This window comes from Beta vulgaris, chromosome 3, assembly GCF_026745355.1.
Source record: "Beta vulgaris subsp. vulgaris cultivar EL10 chromosome 3, EL10.2, whole genome shotgun sequence".
Lineage (NCBI taxonomy): Eukaryota > Viridiplantae > Streptophyta > Magnoliopsida > Caryophyllales > Amaranthaceae > Beta > Beta vulgaris.
Genome location: NC_079204.1, coordinates 4,454,014 through 4,479,156, shown reverse-complemented (window position 1 = coordinate 4,479,156; position 25,143 = coordinate 4,454,014). Strand labels below are relative to the sequence as shown.

The 25,143-nt window shown below is 33.7% G+C and overlaps 4 protein-coding genes across 6 annotated transcripts; all 4 read left to right on the top strand.

The window, feature by feature from the left end:
- The first annotated feature begins 2,105 nt into the window (after positions 1 to 2,105).
- Positions 2,106 to 5,189, top strand: LOC104888250 (GDSL esterase/lipase At4g10955). 2 transcript variants are annotated; one of them, XM_010673151.3, is made up of 3 exons: positions 2,106 to 2,251; positions 2,812 to 2,961; positions 3,919 to 5,189. In XM_010673151.3, exons 2-3 carry the CDS (start codon positions 2,870 to 2,872, stop codon positions 4,913 to 4,915), a joined length of 1,089 nt encoding a protein of 362 aa, XP_010671453.2. In that variant the 5' UTR covers positions 2,106 to 2,251; positions 2,812 to 2,869; the 3' UTR covers positions 4,916 to 5,189. The 2 variants fall into 2 exon arrangements, with proteins under 2 accessions (XP_010671453.2, XP_057249501.1); XM_057393518.1 differs by lacking the exon at positions 2,106 to 2,251 and having other exon boundaries at positions 2,595 to 2,961.
- Positions 5,190 to 9,307: 4,118 nt separating this feature from the next.
- On the top strand, positions 9,308 to 11,451 carry LOC104888578 (GDSL esterase/lipase At4g10955-like). Its single transcript, XM_010673600.3, has 2 exons — positions 9,308 to 9,444; positions 10,238 to 11,451. The coding sequence occupies exons 1-2, from the start codon at positions 9,308 to 9,310 to the stop codon at positions 11,229 to 11,231; spliced, it is 1,131 nt and encodes a 376-aa protein (XP_010671902.1). The 3' UTR covers positions 11,232 to 11,451.
- Positions 11,452 to 16,865: 5,414 nt separating this feature from the next.
- Positions 16,866 to 19,540, top strand: LOC104888249 (GDSL esterase/lipase At4g10955). Its single transcript, XM_010673150.4, has 3 exons — positions 16,866 to 17,132; positions 17,628 to 17,725; positions 18,386 to 19,540. Exons 2-3 carry the CDS (start codon positions 17,628 to 17,630, stop codon positions 19,371 to 19,373), a joined length of 1,086 nt encoding a protein of 361 aa, XP_010671452.2. The 5' UTR covers positions 16,866 to 17,132; the 3' UTR covers positions 19,374 to 19,540.
- A 1,959-nt stretch (positions 19,541 to 21,499) lies between these two features.
- LOC104888248 (GDSL esterase/lipase At4g10955-like) lies at positions 21,500 to 24,277 on the top strand. Of its 2 annotated transcripts, none has more exons than XM_010673149.3 (3): positions 21,500 to 21,658; positions 22,006 to 22,119; positions 23,117 to 24,277. In XM_010673149.3, exons 2-3 carry the CDS (start codon positions 22,028 to 22,030, stop codon positions 24,129 to 24,131), a joined length of 1,107 nt encoding a protein of 368 aa, XP_010671451.2. In that variant the 5' UTR covers positions 21,500 to 21,658; positions 22,006 to 22,027; the 3' UTR covers positions 24,132 to 24,277. The 2 variants fall into 2 exon arrangements, with proteins under 2 accessions (XP_010671451.2, XP_057249500.1); XM_057393517.1 differs by having other exon boundaries at positions 21,518 to 21,658; positions 23,112 to 24,277.
- The last annotated feature ends 866 nt before the right edge of the window (positions 24,278 to 25,143 follow it).

Here is a 25,143-nt window from a genome sequence, read left to right as displayed (position 1 = left end):
AAACCGAATTATTGTCTATTATTTTTTTGTGTTTTTTTTTTTTTTTTTAATATTAATTACGAAAATACAAAAATATTGTCACTTAAAATACAAATTATCAGAAAGTTTGGTTTAAATTCGGTTTGGTTTTTATCTTGGTTTGATTTAATTTCATTTCGGTTTGGTTTGGATTTTGGAATATGAAAAAAATTGGTTTGTTTTGGTTTGGATTTTGAAAGATAAAAAAATCCGGTTTGGTTTGGTTTTTGGTTTCATATTTTGGTTTGATTTGGTTTGGATTGAGTCGAATTTCGGTTTGGATTTGGTTTGGAAATTTCAAAACCGAATTTATTTCGGTTTGGTTTGGTTTTGACCTAAAACCAAACCAAAAACCGAACTTACACCCCTACTCGTGATTAGTTTTTGCTGCTCGAGCTTGGCTCTTGAGCTTGAATAGGCTCGAGCTCGTTTTCAACCTCGACTCAAACTCGGGTTCGATTATGGGCTCGAGCTCGTTTGAGAAATTTATTTTGCGGACAATCTTTATTAGTGAGTTCAATTATCTTATCATCATTTATGATTCCAACATAAAATATTTTTTGATATAAAATATTTTTTTAGTATAAAATAATAATCGAGCTATTCACGAACTTGAGCCGATCTTTGCTTAGCTCAGCTCGATTCGTTTAAGTCTCGAGCCGAGTCGAAACTCGAGCCAAGCTTTGACCAAGCCGAGCCCGAACTGTTCGCAAACTTGTCAGGCTCATTATCACCCCTATGAATCCTTAGGGCCTAGACATTGGCAATGGGTAAGCTAAATGTTTGTAGACATTCAAAACCTGAATGTCAAACGCACCCATGTGAGAAATTACCAAGAAAGAATAAAAATATAATAGTTAAGAATGTGTTCTTTTCACTAGTTCGAACTTGTATAAACTGAAGGTACTGGACATAATTAGACCCAAGCCCTCCTGATTTTACCTTCATATACACGTGATTGGCCTGAATCTAATCAGTCCTGATTTTACTTTATACTAGAATTTCTTGCACGCGATGCGTGCTTGAATTTTTTTCGAAACAGAAACTCGATTTTCTTCAGCATAAGAGTCAAAATTTGAACATTAGCTATACAAAGTATGATTGTTTTTAGTTGTAAAATTTGATTGGTTTAGAATCTGTCACTTAAGTCTCTCACCATCTTTTTTTTTTTTTTTTTTTTTACTTTTCAAAGTTAAATTCTATGAACAAAATAGAAATTTTATTGAATTTATTTATGATTTCTAATATTAATTTTTTAATTGATTTTTGAATTAAGTACAGTACTTCATAAATTGTAAAGAAAGTGGACACTTTGATTTCAAGTCAATTTTTTTATAGGTTGTAGTTTGTAAGTGAATTTTTAAATTTTTATAAAGTTTCCACATTTTAGTAATTTGCATAACGTAAATTATGCAATTTTATGATTTTAGTTGACTTGTGAGTGATTGTTATAATTATATTTTTGGTATTTTTGTTTGAAGCCCCCTTTGATTTGTAAGTGAATTTGTAATTTAGTATAGAAAAGGGGGGCAAAATAGGCATTTCAAAAAAGGACACCATTGTTCCCCCTTCCCTTATATAATAGAGATCTACACCTAATTAGAGCTAACTAATCCCCTTGAAATTCTCATTAGAGTTGATCAAACCTAAGACTACTTATTTAGGTGAAGACACTCTTATTACTCTCCTAACGAACAAATCTATACTAAAACAAACCTTCGGACACGTATATAGCAATTAATAACACCGCTATTATTGAAAGTACACGAATATTTATCACCATAACCAACAACTACAACCGATTTATATAAAAGTATAAACTGTAGTACTATCATTCTTTCAATATACATTGTATAAGAAGTTTTATCGTATACATGTAAGTATAAATTGTCATTTTCGACCAAAGATGTCTTGGTCTAGTAGTTAAAATTGATGTATTGTAAACGATAGGTCACAGGTTCGATCCTCCCCTTCTTTGTACTTTGTACTACCTCTGTGGCTCATATGAAAAAAAAAATTCATTTTCAGGCACGAAAAAGAAAGGCACAAAAGTAGTAATACAGTCCACACAATATCTAAAGCATCTTGGAAAGCCACTTGAAACTGGAGTACTTGATTTTCCTTTTCTCTGTGTCACCAACAGAAGAATGGTTGATCTAGTATATATATTAAGATCATAACAAGCCCTTTTGAAGATGATTTGCAATAATCTATGCCATGCCCTTCTAATAAGGTATTTAACCATGTCTTGCTTTGTATATTCCAAGTAGCTTGATCATCGTAGTATGTCATTAAGTAAATTGATTTTGTAGCACTACTTAGATTATTTTCTCTTTGATATGTACATGTTGATAAATGATAGAGTATAAATTTATTCCTGGAGCCTCAACCATCAGCTTAAGCTTTTGGTTAAGTTGGTCCTTTGACATGGTATCAAGAGCCAGCATGACAAAAAGGTCCCGGGTTCGAATCTCATCCACCCCTCATTTCCTAGTGGAATATTTAGCGCCAGGTATGAGGGAGACCTGTGCTGCATCCACACTTCAAGCCCAAAGGGCTCTTGCGTGAAGGGGCGTGATAGAGTATAAATCTATTCCTGGAACCTCAACCATCAGCTTAAGCTTTTGGTTAAATTGGTCCTTTGCCATCTATCAATAAAGATAAAATAGGATTGTATGTGTATGTGTGTTATGATGCTCCTATAGATCTTTTTTTTTTTTTTTTTTTGAGGGGGCTCCTATAGATCTTAATTTGTCTAATTAGTTAATTGCATGTTTGTGTGTGTGTTTAAAGCAAATGCAAGTCATTTTGTGGCTTCACTGATAGGAGATTTTTCATGAAGAAGAGTTAGATGAAGGGGAACACGGAAGAAGAAACTGAGGCTAAACTATCCCAATGGGTATTTGGTATTTCTGGTCCTGTCCATCTCACTTCTGTTGATTGGTAACCAGCTTACTCTGCATTTTACTCTTCGTTTCACTTAGAAATGTACACCAACTGTGTGCGGTGGGGGTGATGGCGAAGCTAGCAATTTTTTCGAGTGGGTTCGAGTCAATCAAAACTAACTCTTAAAATAAATATAAATATAGTGTTATTTCATAAGTTTATAAAATTTATTCACAAGTTTAAAACTATCAATTGAAAAATTTAAAATTGTAAAATCTGACAAATATTAGATAATTATGTTTATATTGCATATACATAGTGTACATATATATTTTACATATATAATACATATATTGCACCATACATAAATCAAAAATCCAGTTTTGTGATAGTAGCTCCGTCCTTGTGTGGGAACAATGAATAGTCGCGTTGGGCTTGGACCAATATTCTGAAAAGAGTGGCATATGTAGGACTCGACCTACATATTGTGTTGTGCTGACACGCACATGACGCACCCTAAAGAATTTCACAAATTTTTCATTATTCTTGTTTCAAAAAATGAGTATATTTGACTCATGTTGGATATTGAAATTTGAAAATGGTGTCCATGTACAACCACCATCCACCAGACCACCATTATGCCTCTCATCTTGTACTCGGTCAATCGTGTATTCGTGTGTATCATGTCGGGCCGCTTGTCAATATGACCGACTTTCAACTCTAGTTTTAGTTATGATTCAAACTTTCGTAATACTTCTTTCGTAACAAAATATAACAAAATATATGTTACACTTTTTATATATGGTTGTAAGTTGTAACAAAATAGATGTTACACTTCCTTTTTAGGCAACAATCTCTCTCTATCTCTCTCCTATCACATGAGTCTTCAAAAACTTGCCTAGAAAAGTATGATTTGAAAAGTGTACCATCTATTTTGTTACAGAGGAAGTACATTTATTAGTCTTAACTATTTTTGTATATGAAGTATCTGATTTAGAATACTTTTACATACAGGACAAAACCTGATCATGTAAGATCAATTGCTGCTAGTTTGGTTCAAGGAGTGTACATATTGGAAAGAGACCGGCAACAGAAAAGAAGTGGACATAAAGCATTAGCTCCAACATGGTGGGAATTCTTCAATTTCCAATGCATCAAAACTCTTATAGATCAAACTGATTCTTCCATATATGGAGCAATTTTTAAGCACATCACATCTCATGTCCCTAACAATCAACAAGGTGTACATGTTACTCCAAGGTATGTTATGGTCTTTCGTGGTACCCTCATGGAACCCGATACTCGAAAACGAGACCTCTACTTGGATATCCAATTTCCCCTAAATGGTTTAACACTAGACTCTCGATATCATAAAGCAATCATAGAGATACAAGACATACTACTTCACACAAGCCCTAATAATTTTCTTTTAGTCGGACACTCCCTAGGGGCAGCTGTTGTACTCCAAGTAGGCAAAGATATGGCGAAAAGGGGATGTTACATTGAGACCTACCTCTTTAACCCTCCATATACGTCTATCCCAATTGAGAAGATAAACAATTTGTATTGGAAGGACAAGATTCGCACTGCTAAAAGTATAGTAACTGCGAATGTCTATCAAATGGTTAAAAAGGGTAACAAAGATAAAAATTTGACACAACATGACCCGTTTCTTTTGTTATGTTCATGGATTCCAAACGTATATGTAAACACGAGAGATCCATTTTGTTGCGAGTATATAGGGCATTTCGAGCATCGAGGAAGGATGAAGGAGCTTGGAAAGGACAAGGTTGATGTAATTGCAAGTAAGAACTCCTTAATGAGTATGTTAGCAGGCGCATTAGGGAGAGAGGGTGAGCCACCACATCTAATTCCATCAGCATTACTTACGAAGAACATGATCGCATTGAATCAAAGTTTGAAAGAAGCTCATTGCATTGATCAATGGTGGAAACCACATCAACATTGGCAATCTAAGCTTTATAAATGGGAAGAATGTAATTGTATGTGACTATTACTCAAATTATGCAAGCAAATAGATAGAAATAAAATAAATCCTACATAAGATTTTCGATGCAATTGTTATGCATCATATTAAAAAAAAAATTTATATGTCGACCACTTGTGAAACACTCATACCAGTAGATAAAAAACCATTTTAATCAAGGATGTCTTGGCCTAGTGATGAAGATTGAGGTGATGTGAACGATACATCACAGGTTCAAATTCCCCCCTCCCCTTCTTTGTACGACCTTCGTGGCAATAAAAAAACCATTTTATGTTTTCTTTGGCCTTGTTGGACAGTTGGACTACTAAAACAATATAATAGCCATTGTTATAATATTATGGACTTTTAATTTTAAGTTTAAGAAATTTAGATCAGAGCCATCTATCAATTGACTAAGTAATTAATGATAATAGAAATGTATTTTACAAAAAAAAAAAAAAAGTAGTTGGCAAAAAAATGGAAAATTAGTAATCTCATGAAATAGTGATATGTTTCTTCTTCCCTATTCCTTTCCCTCATCGTCTCACATGATGGCTTAAATTATAAGTTAAAATCTATAAAAAAAAATATACTTCTACTCATCTAATAATGTTGTGTTCATGATAAACTATCTTTTTGATGAAAAAAGCTATATACAGTACTAAAGACGACACATAAAAAGCTAAATTAAAATGGAAAAAATGTATTAATTGGTCGATTATTGTATCAGTTGATGCATAATTTTTTATAAATTCACAACTTATTTTCATTGAAGATAGTGTATTTATGTTTTATATGCAATCCTTAAGGCCGTATATAGCATAATCCTGATATAAATATTTTTCAACATTTCGAGCACTAGGAAATTAATCACGTCTTCCGCGAAGGAAATATAACAGCTGATTGCATAGTAATGTAATACATCTTGTAAACTCTTCTATGTATATCAATACTAATAATAGCCCAAAGCTCCTCCCGATTCTTCAGAATCTAATTTTAGTTATTCTTATCTATATAAAAAAAATGATGGAATATCTTTTTGATTTAAAGCACGTGTATGTTTCCATTTTAAAAATTAAATTATTGCTGTAAGAATCGTGAAAGATTCTTTTTTGACAAAAATATGCGAAATTATCACAAATTCACAATTTGCTCACGGGAAGATATGAAGTCTTGCTGATGGATATGAGCAAAGATAATCTACTTTATTTGAGAATCAATAACAGTAATTAAGAAAATTTAAGTAGTTTAACTCCCGCTGCTTTCAGGATTATTATTACGAATCGCTACCAAATTTAAGAATCAATGTAGTAAAGAGAAGGTATTATAATCACTAGATTCTATATCTATTACTACTATATTTTGAACACATATTCAAGAATCTTTCTACTTTAATTAATGTAATTATGTAAACATTATGAAATTAATAACTAAGAACAAAGAACGACAAGTTCTTTGTCGTCGCATACCCAATATCCCTTGTCTTTTTGCGTATGGATGTGCTTGGATGTTCGTCTGTAGTGATTGGTGGGTAGTGCAAGACTCTTGGTTTTCTTTCTATGACAAAGAAGGATTTAGGAAATCTGGTGAATAGAGCTAATTAATGATCCTATAATTGTTTGTGAGGTTTATGCTGCTTTAGGAGCTCGAGTGTTGGTTAAGATGAGAGGAGGTTCTCAATTCAGATATGTTGTGCGTCGTTCTTCTAGGTTGAAGATTGTGAGGTTGGATCTTCTGATCCATAAGTGGGGCGAAGGTCCATCAATCTAACTCGCCCCAATTTCTCGTGATGGCTTCATGTGTCATCACTCCTCAAAAAATGCATATTGTGGGAGACCCTCCAATTTGATTTGGAACATGTTAAGACCTCAACCTATTTCGAGTTTCAGTCTAATACAACTAGACTCTCGGTACCCTCGCAACACGTTCAGAAGACACCAAAGGACGTGACCTCATTGTTAGTTGATTCCGTAGAATCCCAGGAGGTTGTTTCTCTTCAAGGACCTTGGGATTTAGGGTCTAGTGGACATTGGGTTCCACTAGGGGTGTTCAAGAATATCTAATCCAAAAATCCGTCGATCTGATCCGAAATTTCGAATATCCGATCAGATTTTAAGACTTCGAATATCCAAAAAAAATCGGGTTTCCAGCTCGGAATTTTACAAAAATGTCAAAGTCTCGATCCGAAAACCCAGTGATCCGAACGGAAAAGTTCGGATATCCGAAAATTCCGGTCGGATTCGGATCTCAATTCCTCCGATCCGACATTTTCGGATCAGATCGGATTCAACATCCGACATTGAACAGCCCTAGGGTCCACTAGCTCTGATCTAGTGCGACACTCTCTCAGAAGATCATCAGAGTTTCGTATCACAACATGCTCTCTCTCATATCAGGTCTTTTTCATTAATACATTTCATCCAACCTCACCCGTCATCGATCAAGACAAACTACTTTGGACTGGACAGGGAACAGTTACTTTTTTATTCCTAAAGTATGTATGAGCTAATAAAGCTACTATTACTGTTTGTTTATGTCTGTTTGGTTGTATTAACATTATGATGTACTACAATTTTAATTAATGCAAATTTTCTGGATGTCAAAAAAATGAAATTAATAACTTTTCTTTCAAAGATAATTTACATATTTCACGACATATTATAGCGCACCATCTGGCGTCTATCAAACTTCTTTTTAGCGTATGTAAGTCAGTTAGCGCAGATTATAATATCGCCATCTTCAGCCTCTAAAATTTCATAAACTGGACACATTAGGGCCTTAGGCTCCATTCTTTTGAAATGAGAAAAACTGAATTGGACTGAACTGAGCTGAGACAAATTGAATTGCAGAGAGAAACTAAATTGAATAGAACTGAACTGCAATTAACTGAACTGAAAATAAGTCCAAAAGAACAAGACCTTAACCAATCACATAATTAACTTTTCTGACAGTATGATAGACTGATAGTGCTTCCCACTAAGGGGTGAGCAGACCAGCTACCCAATCAAAAAAATAGTAATTGGACAAGACCCGAACCTAGACCCAGACCCAACCAGTTTCGAAATTTCGAACCATAACCGAAACCAGCTGGACCGAATACTAATACCGGTGGAAACCAGTTTCATTGTCGGTTACTTGTTTGACGTGGAATGTAGTTTTTTTGTAAATATATTTTTCCTTTGTTTAGTGTAAAAAATCTTAATTTAGACTCAACTAATTCCTAATATTTCAGAAATTCAATTTCAGCAAACATGTTTTTTTTTTCCGGTTTTTTCACCAGGTACCTTGTGGTATTTCGAAATTCATGGGGTATCCCTATTGTTTGAAAAATGCACCATGTACCCTTACTATTTCAACAAAACGCATGTAATTCCCTTAATGGCTAATGGCGTCATGATTCCGTTAATCATTAACCTTAACTCCCTATAACCCTAATTAATCACTCTAACCTATCCCCAAAACCCTAACCCTAACTCCTAATCCCCTAACACCTCACCCTAAGCCTTAACCCTCACCACCCAACCACCACAATCGGTGAAAAAATTGTTTTTTTTCAACTATATATGGACTTGGGTTGTTAGGTAATGCGTACATTAAAGGTGGACAAAAAATTATTTCTTAAGAGTTTTAATTAGTTATGTAGTTGAAAATAGTAATTCTGATTTCGGGTACTCGATTCCCGTTTTGGTTAGTTCACTCCAGACCCAAAACCAATTCTACCGGGTATCTAGTGGGTACTGGATCCAAAAAATCAAGACATGGAATTGGAACCGCTTGTAACCTAAACATCGTTTTTAGATCTAGAATACCGGGTATCCAGTGAAACCAGTTCCAGGCCCCGGTCCGTCGGATCCTAACAAATTCCGGGTCCTGGGCCGGGTTCTTTTTTTTATTGCTCAGCCCTACTTCCTAGAATACCTATTTTGTCATACATATTTGCACATTTTACATTTTACATTTTGCTAATTCTAACAAAATATGTAACAAATGTGAAAAAAAAGTGTTTGGGAGCAAATAAATAAGAATTTGTACTTAAAATTTTCTATAGAATCTTGTCATGCCCTTTTCTATAAATAGACGAATGGCTGATCATGATCTATATCAACATAAAGCTTGATCAGCCCAGCTCATAATCATGCCCTTGTAAGGTATTGTACATATTATCTTGCCTCATTCTCGGTAGCTTCCAATTTAATTACTTGGTCGATCATGTTTAACTACTAGCTTAGTTATCTAATCAAACTCCTTTGTCTTACATGATTAGGAAGATTATTTTCTTGTTGCATGTTTATGAAGAGAGTATTTACAGTCGCATATATATGCTCTTAAAAACCTTAACTTTACTTACTTGCAAGTTGCACCATATACTTCATTTAATGTTGTCTTACAGTCTTTTTTCAATGCTACTAATGATTTATGGTGTGTGTTCAATGCAAATCACTGCAGAGATTCTTTGATGAGAGTGGATTATATGATATGGAAGAAAATGAGGCAAAACTCTCCAAGTGGGCATTTGGTATTTCTGGTCCTATTCATCTCACTCATGTCGATTGGTAATTTAAAACCTTCACCTTGTTCTTCTTTCACATTTAGTTTCATAAATATTATACTACCTCTGTTTTTATTTAGTTGCAACGTTTTGACTTTCACGCTTGCCAATGTACAATTTCAAATCGTTTTATCTCTAATTGTATGTAAGTAAAAATTATAAAAATTTGATATTATGAAAGCTTACATCGAAACGAATCAAACAAGACCCCACATGACTATATTTTATTTAACATATAAATCAACAAATGTGGTCAAATAAGAGAACATGAATAGTGCAATTTGTCAAACGTTGCAACTAAAAAAGAACGGAGGTAGTAGTAAAATTTACGTTAGTCGTTTGACTACATGTTACGAGCACAATAATAGAAGTTAGGGTATTATGTATATCAATCTATCATTCATTCCCGTTACTACCATTAGGGTTGTTCAAAAATATCCGATTCGAAAATCCGCGACCTGATCCGAAATTTCGGATATTCGATCCGATTTTAAGATTTTGGATCGGGTATCCTTTTCGAATCTGATACATATCGGAATTTTTCAGAAATGTCAATGGCCCGATCCGAAATTATGGTTATCCGATCCAAAAATTTCGTATCGGATTTGGATCGCAATTCCTCCGATCCGAAATTTTCAGATCGGATTCGACCCGATATCCTACATTGAACAACCGTAACTACCATTTATAATTTACCAACTACCAAACAGGTTGTTAATATTTTTGTTGAAATAATAGTGGTCTAATTAGATCTTGCATTTGTAGTTTAAGTACTAATATGTGATATTTTCATGTAGGAGGAAACTAGATGACACAAAATCTGTTGCAGCTAGTTTGGTTCAAGGAGTGTACCTATTGCAAAGTGATCGTCGGCTGAAAAGAAGTGGACATAAAGCAGTAGCTCCAATGTGGTGGAATACCTTTAATTTCCAATGCATTAAAGTTCTTGTCGATCAATATGATTCTTCCATATTTGGAGCAATTTTTGAATACAAACCCCATTTTCCTAACAATAATCAACAAGGAGTTCCCCCAAGGTACGTTATTGCCATCCGTGGCACCCTCATGAAACCCGGCACACGAATTCGAGACCTATATTTGGATATCCAAATCCCACTAAATGGTTTGACACGAGACTCGCGGTATCAAATGGCATTTCAAGAGTTACAAGCTATACTAGCCCATATAAGCCCTAAACAAGTTTGGCTAGTCGGGCACTCCCTAGGAGCAGCTTTCGCCCTCCAAGTAGGTAAAGATATGGCTAAATTAGGATGTTACATTGAGACTTTTCTTTTTAACCCTCCATACACGTCTGCCCCAATTGAGAAGATAAATAATTCGTATTTGAAGGGAAGGATTCGTATTGCTAAAAGTCTTGTAACAGCCGGTATCTATCTCGTTAAAAACTCTAATAAGGATGATAACTTGACCCAACGACATGACCAGTTTCTTTCATTATGTTCTTGGACTCCGTATATGTTTGTAAACCCAAAAGATCCAATTTGTTGTGAGTATATTGGGCATTTTGAGCATAGAGGAAAGATGAAGAAATTGGGATTGGACAAGATTGATCTTCTAGGAACCAAGAATTCATTGATGAGCATGTTTGCAGGTGCAAAAGGGAGGATTGGTGAGCCACCACATCTAATTCCCTCAGCATCACTTACTAAGAATATGATCAATTTAGAGCAATGTGTTCTGCAGGAAGCTCATGGTGTTAAACAATGGTGGCAACCACATCCACATTGGCATTCTAAGCTGTATATATACGAAGAGTGTGATTGTAAGTGACTATGCTTGATCAAATGCAAGCAAAGAGGGTGGAAGGGGAGTTTGGGGCTTGTTAGGCCTCTGGGTGAGTGGTTTCGTGCGACGACAATCCAGAGGAAATTCAGCTTACCACGGGTTGCAAGCAAAGATATAAGAAAGGTTTGGCAATGCTAATAAATAAAGGTAATAATCTAATAATGAAGGATTTGTAAAAGTATAATATTTCTTTCATATATTGTAATCTAAGAAGTGCAACTATGCAATGTATACTTGTTATTGTATAGTATAATTTCCTTGCTATCTAAAAAAAAAAATACTCCCTCCGTTTTTTTTTTTACATGTTACACTTTTCAAATCATGGACTCCTATGTAATTTTTGGAGAGGAGAGAGATAGAGAGAAAGAAAACAAAAGAGTTCCATATGAACATGTGATAGGAGAGAGATAGAGAGAAGTTATTACCCAAAATAAAAATGTAACATTTAATTTGAAACTTCCTAAAATAGAAAGTGTAACATATAAAAAAAACAGAGGAAATATATAATTTCTTTATCTCTGTTATATAAGGGAAGGAGGAACTATGATGTCCCTGAATGAAGAGACTATTTTACCCCCTTCCCTTTCTAAATTGCAAATTCACTTACAAGCGAAAGGGGATTTCAAACAAAACTACTGAAAATAAAATTATAACAATTGCTCACAAGTCAACTAAAATTATAGAATTGCATAATTTACATTATACAAATTACTCAAATAAGGGAACTTTACAAAACTAAAAAAAATTACTAACAAACTACAACAAATACATTACAACATCAATACATACTCACAAAAATATTCACAAAAATTTGACTTGAAATCAAAGTGTCCACTTTCTTCACAATCTATGAAATAGTGTACTTAATTCAAAAATCAACTAAAAAATTATAATATTATAAATCATAAATAAATGCAATAAAATTTCTATCTTGTTCAAGCTTGGCGTTTGATTACTGTGTCGGGGAGCTTGCTTGAACATATTTTGAGAGCTAAACTAGTTATTAGTCCCGGGCTATGCACCGGGTAAGAAAAAATTTCATTTATTAATATAATACTTTATGATAATAACATTAAATACACTTTAGCCTAGTGATTAAAACTTTAGTATATGTACTTGAGGTCTCGAGATCAAACCCTATACTATGCAATTTCTTAATTTTTTTATTGTACATGGATTACATGAACTAAAACTCCCTAGTAGGGAGAGCGTCACGTGGCACAACTTTTTGTTTTCGCACGCCTTTTAATATATTTGTATGGATATTATCCTGATTCCACTTACACCCCGAATTTTAAGGCATTGCTCATAATTCGAATTCTAATCCTAATAATATATTGAGGCATTTACTTGTGAGTTGTTTAGCCTAATATTGAATCTTTGAACTGGTGTCCCGTACAAGCTAATAACCTAGCGAGACTTCTTGTTCTTTTTATATGAAGGGCCTGTTCTCTTCGGCATAAAACAGCTGAACTGAACTGAACTGAATTGAACTGAACTGAATTGAACTGAACTGAACTGAACTGAATTGAACTGAACTGAACTGAACTGAATTGAACTGAACTGATCTGAATTGAACTGAATTGAACTGAACTGAAATGAATAGTGATATGTGAGAGTAAAAGTATTGTCAAGAGCTGAACTGAACTGAACTGAACTGGTCTGAACTGATCTGAACTGAATTGAACTGAACTGAAAATAAGCTGGGGAGAACAGGCCCGAAGTCAAAAGCTGAAGTGCGGCGTACTCTTCACAAAATGCAACTTAAAGAAGCCACTATGCTAATTACTCCCTCCGTCTTTTTTTATTTGCTACAAGCACTTTTTCACAAAGACCAAGGAGGGAGTGGGGACCATTGACATAAATGGAATTAACAAAAAAACAAATAGGTAAATTGTGGGACTATGTATTATTATGGAAACATTTACAAAATCAAGAAGGGAGTGATGTCAAATTTGTAAATAAAGTGTGGGACCTATGTACTATATATGGAAATATTTGCAAATGTAGCAAATAAATTGAAACACCCCTAAATGGCAAAATGTAGCAAATAAAAAAAGACGGAGGGAGTATAATACAAGTCAATCATTAACTAACTTCTACCCAACTGGAGAACTGTAGAAGTCATACCTTGTTTCGGAGGGAAATTGGTTATAGCAACTTGCACGAAACTGCATGCCCTTTCCAGTTTCCACTGAGCAAATTACGCGGTCTTCAAGTTTTAGACATTTACTCGAGTTAAGCTAATAACAAGGACCTAAAGTTTTGAGTTTTTCACCGTTAAGGACCTCTAACTTTTTTTTTTCACCTTTAAGGACCTATGATTAAAAATCCGGCCAGTTAACCTTACTCTAACTCACCTGAAGTAAAGCATTTCCTTTTTCCTTTTATTTTGCATTTTTATTACCTACTTTTAGTTACTTGCAATTTTCTCTCTCTCCTCTAATTTTCACCTCTTCCTCTCTCCACTGACTACTCCCATCAAAAGAAATTCCCTCAATGTAGCAGCCACCACCACAAGATCATTCCTACTATTACAAACAACCGCCATTGCTAGCTAATATATCCGAAAAAATTTCACAAACACGAAAACATCATTTCTAGCTAATTCCTACAATCATAAACACAAAACAAAGGAAGTTAGAGAAATGCAGTTAGGCAGATAAAAACAAAAATATATAAACCTTTTACTCTCTCTACTATAGCTGAAAAAGCTGATTATTTATGAAAATCTGAATCAAATTTTGTGAATTCGAAATTTTCGCATACGATTTATTTTGGGATTTTTAGTCAAACTTTATCGATAACTTTTTCGTTTTTGGTTAATTGTTGGGAAATTTTCGCATACGATTTATTTTGGGATTTTTAGTCGAACTTTATTGAAATTTGGGTATTTTTGGGTGAGATATTTACAATGGAGTGTGTTTTCATCTATTGTACATGATATCAAATTGTTGAGAAATTAATTGAATTGTATTCATTGGTGATAGATTGCGTTTAAATTATGATATTTCATAGTCTCAAATTTGATATATTTGGCGAATACATGAATGGTGGCCAACTGGCCATTATGATGCGCAATCTAAAAAAGCGATGAACTCAGTTTCTTTGATATATAGTTATGAATTATGATGTTTTTACCCTTTTCGACTTGAAAATAGATAGATTGATATTTTGTTATATACAAGATCCGTCTGTCGAGGGGTTGTGGTTTATAAGGTAGTTTTGGGGTTAGGTGTGATGCGCTTTGTGGTAATTTGACTTGCTATGAGTGGTGATGGAGTCACGGAGGTGGTGCCCTGATGGAGTAGTTTTGATGCTCCAGGAAATGAAGTAATTAGGAGGAAGAAGAAAAGTAATCTGACAAACAAGTTAAAAATGAAGAATTTATTCATTTATGAATTTGTGGATATAAACTAATCTGTTTATTTATTGTTTAACTCAAGGACCCAACTTCTTAACTCACATTAGTTAAATTTTGGCCGGAAAAGGTAGATGAGGTCCCAAATGGTGAAAAAAAAAGTTGCAGGTCCTTAACGGTGAAAAACTCAAAACTTTAAGTCCTTGTTATTAGCTTAACTCCATTTACTCTAAAAAATTAGAAGAAAAAAAAAATAGATTAGACATTTGATCATGAGTTCTTGACAAGGACCTCTCAATTATATACTCCCTCCCATTTATTTTACACTTTGATATTTTCTTTGATTATTATTTGTGATTTATATGCAGATGAAAATATAATCATGTGAGATTCTGTTAGATTTATCATAACATGTATTTGATTAATATGTACTTTTTAGAATTTTTACAAATACAAAAATAAAGATATATGTACTCAAAAATTTGCATTGACACACATAAAAAGTGTAGGTGTGTAGATTAAAATGAAATGGGAGAAAGTATCCACTTTATTAATTGACCGGCGTACTATATTCACATTATTTCACTATTTTAACTTTTCTAAAGATTAGTTGAGGAACTTGATACTTGCTATATTTTTTTATGAACATATGCTTTTTTGCGGGTGATTTTAAATAATTAAATGTTACGTTTATACAAATAGTATACACAAATTTTGAGATAATTAGATAATTTTCCGAATCAATTCTTGGGGTTTTTTTAACATATGCTACAAAATATATAAGAACGTGAAAATTATTATATAGAATTATCGTTATACAAAAAGTTTCCATTTCAAAATCCAATCACATTAAAAATCTTACATGATTCTCTCTATATCTTTAGCATCTATCCTTATTTATTATACTCAAATAAAATCTTGTTGGATTATATTATCTTTGCCGTGGATTGAATAAAGAAAGAAGATCCACCCATTGAGCTTTCTTTCAGGGCAATGAGATTGTGTCTACGCCCCTTTACCTTGGGCTAGCTTACTTTCTTTCTAATGGTTCACGCTCATTTGGTGATTAGCTCACTTGTCAAATCCAAGACCAAAACGTTGGTTCTATCATCCCAGAATCCAGTAAGAAGGGAAAGAGAGAATGAAATCTTGAAAGTATAGGATAGAAGTCCTTACTTTTAAACGCAACAACAATGTTGAAACAAAAGTTTTAAGAGTTAAAAAATTTATCATATGGTTGGTAATTGGTAGTAGAGCACTAATTTTTCATAAAAATCGATCTCCAATTTTCGGTTTTCATATAGCATTTCGATTGAAGAATTAAGGTTAATTTATTGGTTAAAGACCCTTTTTCCACTGTGATAAGAGTTTAATTTTTGCCCTCTACAACTAAATTCTCGCTACTTACAAGACATCTCCATCTTACCTAAAAAAATATTAACATTTTGATGGTACATCATAATATACTATTTATTTTCTAAAGGTAGAATAAAGTTCCTTCGGAAATGGGGTAAATTTGGAGATTTTAATTTACAAGGGGTTAAAAAAAGAACTTCTTTAACATAATCAAATCATCACATAAATGGAATGAGGGCCCCCAGATCCCGAGTAGGGATGGCAACTGGTTAAACTTGAATTGGAGTATGCATATATGAAAAACCGGAACGATCCGACTTAAATCCTAACATCTGATTCGGACTTTTTATTTTTATCCCCGTTTTATTAATAGAAAAATCTTCAATACTACAAATTACAAAAAAACCTATTTTTCTTGTAACAATCATATGAAATCTTATATTAGTACATATAATCTAATTACTAATTTTTTTTTAACAATAATTTCTTTTATAGAAAAATCTTATACAATTGTCTCAAAGCCAGAGTCAAACTATACATACATAATACATGATATAAATTTAAAAAATGACTAATCGCCTTAAAATTAGGTCGAATCAAATGTCTTTTTTTTTATGGGATACGACTCCGACCCTTATCCAACTCAAAGTCAGATTCAGATTACTTTATTGTCGTAGTGATCTCGATTTTTTCCATTCGAAATAAAACAGACAAAAAGTCGATCAGGACTGGATTGCTATCCCTACACCCAAACAACTCAATCAACTTTGATCTTTGAATATGCAAGTGGTCAAATACTATTAAAACGCCTTTTACCACAATATACACATGCAAAGTTACTAAATTACCCTTGATAAAGTGACTAGAGGTTTATCATCCATTCACCACCCATCATCATCATCAATGATTTATGTGACCTGGAAAACCCCCCGTTCTCTCTCTGAGTCTCTCTCATAGTGGGAGAAAGAGATGAGGAAAAAAACTTGACTTTGCAGATCTCATTGACTTGATATAAGTTTACTAAAAAATTGGGTAAATTCATCAAAGATTTAAACTTTGATAACACCCAGAAAACTCTTGTCAACTTCATTTGGCTCTTTCTTCTATTCCAAATATAATCTCAACATCAATTTTTGGTTCCCTGCAATCCTGCACTTCCTCTGTTATAGGTACTTACTCAACATTTCTTATGTTCTTATTTGTTTGACCCTAATTAACCTGCATTGCGTTGACTAATTACAAAATATTTACCTTTAATTGATGCATGTTTTTATAAAAAAAAAAAGTTTTTTTTTGTATTTCCATTTCATATTGCTTGACAATTTTCATTTTTCCTCTTGCATTTACTTTGATATTAGGTCCGCAAATTATAGGTTTCTCAATATATATATCTTCAGCTAATTACTTCACTAGGGCTCTCTGAGACTGAATTAGTCTGAACTGAATTGAAATGAATGAAAACTGCGAGAGGAAACTAACTGAAATGAACTGAAGTGATCTGATCTGAACGAAATCGAAATGAGTTTGTCTGAACTGAACTGAATTTTATTAATTCAGTCCAAACGAATAGAGCCTAAATCAGAACATATGTAAAACAACTTACATTTCGACTTCAACATATTTCTTCATTTTGTGGTTTTTATAATTTTGTTACTCTGGTGTAGATGAAGGGAAACAATAAAGATGAAGAAAGGGAGGCAAAGCCCTCGGAGAGGGAAATTTTTGGGATATGTGGTCCTTTACACCTCACTTGTGTTGATTGGTAATTATTCTATATCCTTCGTTTTTTTGCTCTTACTTTGATTTTTATTGTTTATTTCGAAGCACGAGGAATTAGAGTGCGTTCTCTTCACTTGAAACAATGAAATGAAGTTATTAAATTTGATTGTTTTTTATTAGAACTTATTTTGAAGTGTTATGTTAGACCTGATTAAACCTGTTGATAATATCTCATCTGAACTTATTTTAAGTGAAGAGAACACACGCGAAAATATAAAGCAAAAATGTCTACTAGTACTAGATGATTCTTTTGTACCATTACTTGTGGTGGCTAGTTTTAGTTCACACGATTATAGATAAATGAGTGAAAGATAAATTAAGAAGGAAAATATACTAAATGTAAGGTGAAATATAAACAAAACAGTTGTTATATGTGCCTTGAGTCCCATGAGAAACCGATAATTTGGATGATGAAGAGCTTTCTTTTTGCTTCTAGAATTTCAGCTCGGGAAGGCAGAGTGCTTTCCCGAGCAGAGTTCCTAGGCAAGTCATCGACTTCAACATTTATGTCCTTCTGTAGGAGTATCAATATTTATATATAGATTGTAGATGTCGTATGACTTTCAATTAATGAAATTTATTTTTCCAAAGTGGCGCACCTGCCATGGACTTGTTTCACTTAGCTTTGATAGTATTATTGCAGGAGAATACCCGATCATAGGAGATCAGTTGCGGCTAGTTTGGTTCAAGGTATATACATTCTAGAGAGAGATCGTCAACAAAAGAGAGCAGGACACAAAGCACTAGCCCCAATTTGGTGGGATTTTTTCCATTTCCAATGCATCCAAATCCTTGTAGATCAAGTTGATTCCTCTACATTTGGAGCCATTTTTGAGTACAAGCCTTACAATTCTGATTATTTTCACCTCATGGGATCCCAAAGTGTACCCCCAAAGTATGTTATTGCCTTCCGGGGGACACTAGCCAAACCCGACACTAGAAAACGAGACTACTACTTGGATATCCAACTCGCCCTAAACGGGTTAACTCGTAACTCTCGATACCAAACTGCATTCCAAGCAGTAGAGAGCATACTAGTCCAATGTAGCCCTAGAAATGTTTGGTTAGCAGGCCATTCTCTTGGGGCAGCTATAGCACTACAAGTAGGCAAAGACATGGCTAAAAAAGGATGTTACATAGAAACTTACCTTTTCAACCCTCCATACACTTCAGCCCCAGTTGAGAAACTCGACAACCCGTATCTAAAGAGCGGGGCTCGTATTGCTACTAGTGTTGTAACCGCTGGCCTTTCACTTGCTCTTAAAGGTACTAAAAATAAGTACATTACACATCAACATGACCCATTTACCATACTTAGTTCTTGGATCCCGTACTTGTTTGTGAACCCGCGAGACCCAATTTGTTGCGAGTATATAGGGTATTTTGAGCATCGAGAGAAGATGGAAGGATGGGGAGTAGGTGCGATTGAAAGGATCGCGACCAAAAATTCAGTTGTGGGCTTGTTATCGGGTGCAGTGGGCAGAGATGGTGAGGCTCTGCATCTAATTCCCTCAGCATTTGTTGTTAAGAATATGATTGTAAGGGAACAAGAACTAAAGGTAGCTCATGGCATTCATCAATGGTGGGAACCTCATACATATTGGCAGCCTAAGCTCTACCAATATAAGTGACATAAAAACACAGGATGCAACAAAATGTGTATAATGACAAGCTTTATTTAATCACAATCAAGAAGTTGTATGAGTTTATTTTTCATCATTTTATGATCACAAGAATTATATTCATTGTGAGAACATGGTGATTTTTTTTAAAATTAAGAGGCTCATTTTGCGTTTTTTAGTAGTTGTTTTTTTGGCTTGCAATAAGTTGGTGTTAGCCTGTGTTAGCAAAAATTTTATGGGATTGTAGAACGTCGAGTTTAGAATGCAACGTAACTAGATTTTTCCCTTCCCCACCTAGTTATTGTATGAGCATTTACGTTTCGGCTTGTAACCAATTTTAACTTTAAATTATTATTTAAGTTCTCTTTTCACCAAAAAAAATAAAATTATGGAATTGTTTTCGCAAGAACTTGTAATACTCTTGATTGAATGAGATGACGGATGATGGAAAAATAAAGACACTGATAACGTCTTTTTTATGGTATTTTCTTTTAAAGGTGAATCGCCAAAAGTTCAAAGAGCTCATGATACAGCTCAGCTGTGTGCTAGAACTTGTTCGTAATTCACAACTGGTAGTTTTTAATTAGTTTCTTGTTCTTTCCCCATTGTCAAAATAAAAATAAAAATGGGCTATATAAATAATTATTTGTTGCTTGGTACGCTGATTATTTCACTTTTTCATGACATAGCGATGCCCCATAAAATATTAAGATACTCTTAAAGGGTGGAATAAATTATAAATACTCCTAAACTTTGACATCTTCGTTAAGTCACCATGAAAGAAATAAAGATTATATTAACAACGATGTTGACATCTTAATGTTGTCTTTCACTTGTATAAAACAAAAGTAGGCAAATTAAAAACTTAGTGACTCATAAGTATACCTAAATCAATCTAATAAATTGGAGTTATGTGACATCAAATTTGTATAAAAGTAACTAGTGCCATTTGAATTGGAAAACTTGATTTGCTATTTGGTGCCAAAAACAATAACTCCCTAAAAAGTTTCATTTTAAGCCAAGTCCGTTTGACGCCAACCCAACTATTGTTCAAAATCAACACCATTAAACTCCATAATCAATTGTTCAACATTAACTATAACGAGTTAGAGTTTTTTACTTTTTAACTTTCGATATGGGCTAGCTCAATAGTTTTTAGCTATGAAATGAGTTAGGGTTTTTAGGTTGTTTTCATAAATATGTTAAACGAATTAAAATCAGGTCGATATTTTCAACCTTACCCAACCCATTTAATTAAACGAGTTGGGTTAGGTCGACCCATTTAAATAAACGGGTTGAAAAATTTTGACACAACCCATTATTAATGGGTTGTGTTCGGATCGGGTTGGCGGGTTGCGTAATATTTCACCAGCTCTAATTGCCGTTTCACGGGATAAACATAAGAAGTATATCAATATAATTCACGTTGTTGTAATACCCAATCATAAATATACTATGTCGTAAAATTTAGATACTTCCTCAGTTCATCTCTTTCAAAATACTTATCACACTTTTCCGAACACACTTGCCAACGCATAACTTTAATTATTGATATCTTATATCTGTAATTTCCTACATGTAGAATTTAAAGAAGTTCATATTCAAAACACTGTATATCGAGACGAATCTGACAAGACTCCCCATTATTATCATTTTCCTTTTCTAAAAATCACAAAACACGATCAAAAGAGAGTGTGTGAGTGAAAAAGTCAAACCATAACATTTATATGAAACCGAGAAAGTATAAGTTAGAGATAGTAAAAAAATGGCAAATCTCGTTAACTTATTTCAATGGAATAACTTCCTATCTTTCACAATAAAGATTAAGTTTCAGATCTTGGTAGAAACAAGAATTGGGACTTGTTAAGGGTTTGTTCTCCCCAGTTTATTTTCAGTTCAGATCAGATCAGTTTAGCTCTGGACAATACTTTTGCTCTCACATATCACTATTCATTTCAGTTCAGTTCAATTCAGTTCAGTTCAATTCAATTCAGTTCAGTTCAGCTGTTTTATGTCGAAAAAATCAAACCCTAAGCCTTTAGGTGAATAATCCTGTACCTGTACCGCCCAGTCAAAATTCTTCTTACCATGGTTTCCTAAAGAGGACCCAAAAAAAATTGCAACTTTATTATCAAACTACCCAGAAAAAGGGCAAAAAATACGCGCAAACTGAGTCAAGAAATGGGAACTTCCAATATCTTTCGTGCATTTGCAAAGCAAAGATTAAATACTCCATCAAATCCTCCGCCCTTCTCCTTTCAACTCCTCTTGCTCTTCCTCCCTTTCTTAGCTTGGTAATTTTTTTTGATCTACAATCTTATTATAATTACTGTTAAAATCTTGTCATTTTTACTTAGCATGATTATTTTATTTTATGCATATTTGTGATTGTTAATAAACTCCTAATTTTCTGATTCATCAATCAACATTCTGCATTGACTTCTGGAATTTGATACTGTATTATATATAGATTGTTTGTTCATCAGTATATTCATTTGGATTATTGAATTTGTTAAGATAATTTTCATATATGTGCACATGAATCTGTTTTATGTATAAATGGGTATATTTGTATGTGTGAGTTTATACTTTATACTAAATTTTGTTGTAATCATTAATCAATTTACTAATTACTTGGCAGGGTTGAGTAATTGAGGTGTGAAATGAAGGGAAAGGAGGAAGAATTGGATGAAAAACCATTGGAGAAGGAAAATTTTGACATTTGTGGCCCCCATCACCTCACTTCTATTGATTGGTAATTTACTTAATTGCGCTTTTTATCATTCGTTAATTGTTGAATTAGTTAATTATGAGTCTAAGATTAGAAGGAATACAGATTAGAACAATAGCAGTCCCAACTTTTTTTTTTTAGTGTAAATGAGCGCAGTAATGTAGACGGGATTCGATTCCAGATTTCGGGTATTACCCCTACAAGGCTTTACCAGCTAATCTAGATGACGTATTCATAACAGCAGTCCCAACTTTATTAGGAGTCTCTTGTTTAAACAATCTCAATTGTTGATTAGATTAAGATCGTTTCGATTCTAAGAGTGTATTCTCAAACCAATTTCATAACTTTATAAATGAACATTGTAAATTGATCAGAAGATTCTTTCAATTGGCTACAATCCGTTATTTGAACAAAACTAGATCTCGTGAAATCATATTGAATATTTGACGATACATTTTGTACCTTGCTAAAAAAAACCGATCCTTGTTTACCAACCACACATTATCTAGCCAAATCCAATTCTCTTTCGATACATTCCTCAAAAAAGAGAAAGACAATCAAACAATTTTCGGTCATGGTAATATATTCTAGAATTTTGAGCATGATTGTTTTCTCTCTTGTTTTCTCCCCTTTTGGCTATCAACTCTAAAAAGTTCTCTAATGGAGTTTCTAGCCAAAACACCTCCAATTACTCCATAATTTTACACTCTTCACAAAAAATCGTTTATTGATTCTCATTTATTCTTTATTATGAAAAAGAAGTTCTTCATAACAATTAGGAACTAGCTAAGCAAAGCTTAACCTATCTTTTTTTTCTAATTAGTTTAACATGTCATAAGTCATGCGAGACTGTTTTCAAAAGACACTCCCCAACTACATTTGTATAAAATTCAGACAATTTAAAGGAAGAGAAACTGTAATCATAATTAATCATGTCAATTGTTACCAAGTAAAAAGAATTTTGAACCAAGTAATAATTAGTTTGGTGCTATATATACTGACCTAAAGAATCTTAGTGCAGGAGACTGCCTGAACATAGGAGGTCTGTAGCAGCTTGTATGATTCAAGGTGTGTTCGTTTCAGAAAGAGACCGCCAAGAAAAACGGATAAAAGATGATGCGCTAGCCCCAATTTGGTGGAATTTTCTCCATTTCGATTGCTTTCAGATCCTGGTTGATCCAATTGATTCATCTATATTTGGTATAATATATGAGTACAAACACCATATCACTAACCATTTTCATCCCATGTCACCACAAAGTGCATCTCCTAGGTACGTCATTGCATTCAGGGGTACGGTCACAAGACGTGAAACCAGAAAACGGGACTTACACTTGGATATCAAACTCGCCATAAACGGGTTAACACGGGATCTGCGATACCAGACTGCATGCCAAGCAATACAGGGCATAATATCCAAAGTTGGTCCTAACAATGTGTGGCTAGCAGGGCATTCCCTAGGGGCAGCTATAGCATTACAAGCAGGAAAAGACATGGCTAAACGAGGATGTTACATAGAAACTTACCTTTTTAACCCTCCGTACTTGTGTGTCCCGATTGAAAAACTCAGTGACCCGACTTTGAAAAATGGGGTGCGAATTGCTCGTAGTGTTCTAAATGCTGGTCTTGCTCTTGCATTCAATGGTACCAAAATTAGCTCTACCACCCATGAACAACGTGACCCTTTTACTACACTGAGTTGTTGGACCCCGTACTTGTTTTTGAATCCGAAAGACCCGATTTGCTGCGAGTATATCGGGTATTTCGAGCATCGGGAGAAGATGGAAGAATGGGGTGTAGGTAGGATCGAGAGGATTGCAACCAAAAGTTCGGCTGTAAGTATATTATCAGGTGCATTAGGGGGAGATGGTGAAGCATTACATCTAATTCCCTCTGCTTTTGTCACTAAAAATGTGATTGTCAAGGAACAAAATTTCATGGCAGCTCATGGGCTACTTCAGTGGTGGGAACCTCATCCATTTTGGCAGTCTAAACACTACCAATTGAATTTACTTAACCTCACCAAACATAATTGAATCAACATTATTGATACTAAACATTAATTTGTGTGATATTTTCCTTTGATCTGATTGTGTTATGTGATTATGTTTGGTGACATTTTTAATGCAATTGTGTATAAGAATTGATTGACAATTGAATGATGTGATTATTTGTTGGTCCACTGATGTTTTGTGCCTTCATGAATCCCCAAGAAAGAGTAATTATATATGCATAGAAAAGGCAAAGTCATAGGAGTATATGAGAGCAGAATATTCATTTTATTATAGGGAATTATTTTTTATATATATTTTTTTTATGGTTCTTACTTATAATCTTGACACTATTCATATACTTTAGAGAGAATCTTCTCAATTTTTTTCAATCTATAAGAAAAAATATAGTCATGTGGAGTCTTGTTTGATTCGTCTCAATTAGTACATCATTAATATTCAATCGTTATAATTTTTACTTATATGTAATGAAAGATATTTAAGTTCAAAGATGTACATTGGGAGATGTGCATAGGAAAGTGAGAAAGATAAAAAAACAGAGAGGGCACTTCTTTTAAGAGGTAAAGTTAATGTCTCACATAATGGTAGAGCAAGATAGTCTCACTCAAGAATCAAGACTATAAAATGGATTCACAAGATAAAATAAACATAATTCTTAATACTTCGAGCCAAAACAATTTACGATTCACTAAAATAAAGATATATATGAAAATTAAGAGGATGGTTCGGAAAAGCTTATTATTTGGTAATAAACGTATGGTTTTTTATAATAAAGTTTCAAACTAAATCAATATCATCTTGACAATTAGGAAACTAGAAAAGTGCAAAATCATATACTTCTCCCATTTTGTTATAAATGATACATTTATTTTTTTTCACGCAAATCAATGCGCTTTTTTAATCATTAATATGTTTAGTTGTGCACACGTAAAAATTATAAAAAAGTTATAATTGATAATATGTATCGAGAGGAATCTAACAAGATCCCACTTAACTTTGTTTTCCTTTATATAATGCCGATAAGTTGGAATCAAAA

Excerpts from the sequence above, each read along its gene's own strand:
- LOC104888250 (XM_010673151.3), top strand. The coding sequence starts at position 2,870 with ATGAAGGGGAACACGGAAGAAGAAACTGAGGCTAAACTATCCCAATGG. Across the intron at positions 2,962-3,918 it reads CATCTCACTTCTGTTGATTG|GACAAAACCTGATCATGTAA; the intron begins GTAACCAGCTTA and ends TTTTACATACAG.
- LOC104888578 (XM_010673600.3), top strand. The coding sequence starts at position 9,308 with ATGGTGTGTGTTCAATGCAAATCACTGCAGAGATTCTTTGATGAGAGT. Across the intron at positions 9,445-10,237 it reads CATCTCACTCATGTCGATTG|GAGGAAACTAGATGACACAA; the intron begins GTAATTTAAAAC and ends ATTTTCATGTAG.
- LOC104888248 (XM_010673149.3), top strand. The coding sequence starts at position 22,028 with ATGAAGGGAAAGGAGGAAGAATTGGATGAAAAACCATTGGAGAAGGAA. Across the intron at positions 22,120-23,116 it reads CACCTCACTTCTATTGATTG|GAGACTGCCTGAACATAGGA; the intron begins GTAATTTACTTA and ends ATCTTAGTGCAG.
- LOC104888249 (XM_010673150.4), top strand. The coding sequence starts at position 17,628 with ATGAAGGGAAACAATAAAGATGAAGAAAGGGAGGCAAAGCCCTCGGAG. Across the intron at positions 17,726-18,385 it reads CACCTCACTTGTGTTGATTG|GAGAATACCCGATCATAGGA; the intron begins GTAATTATTCTA and ends GTATTATTGCAG.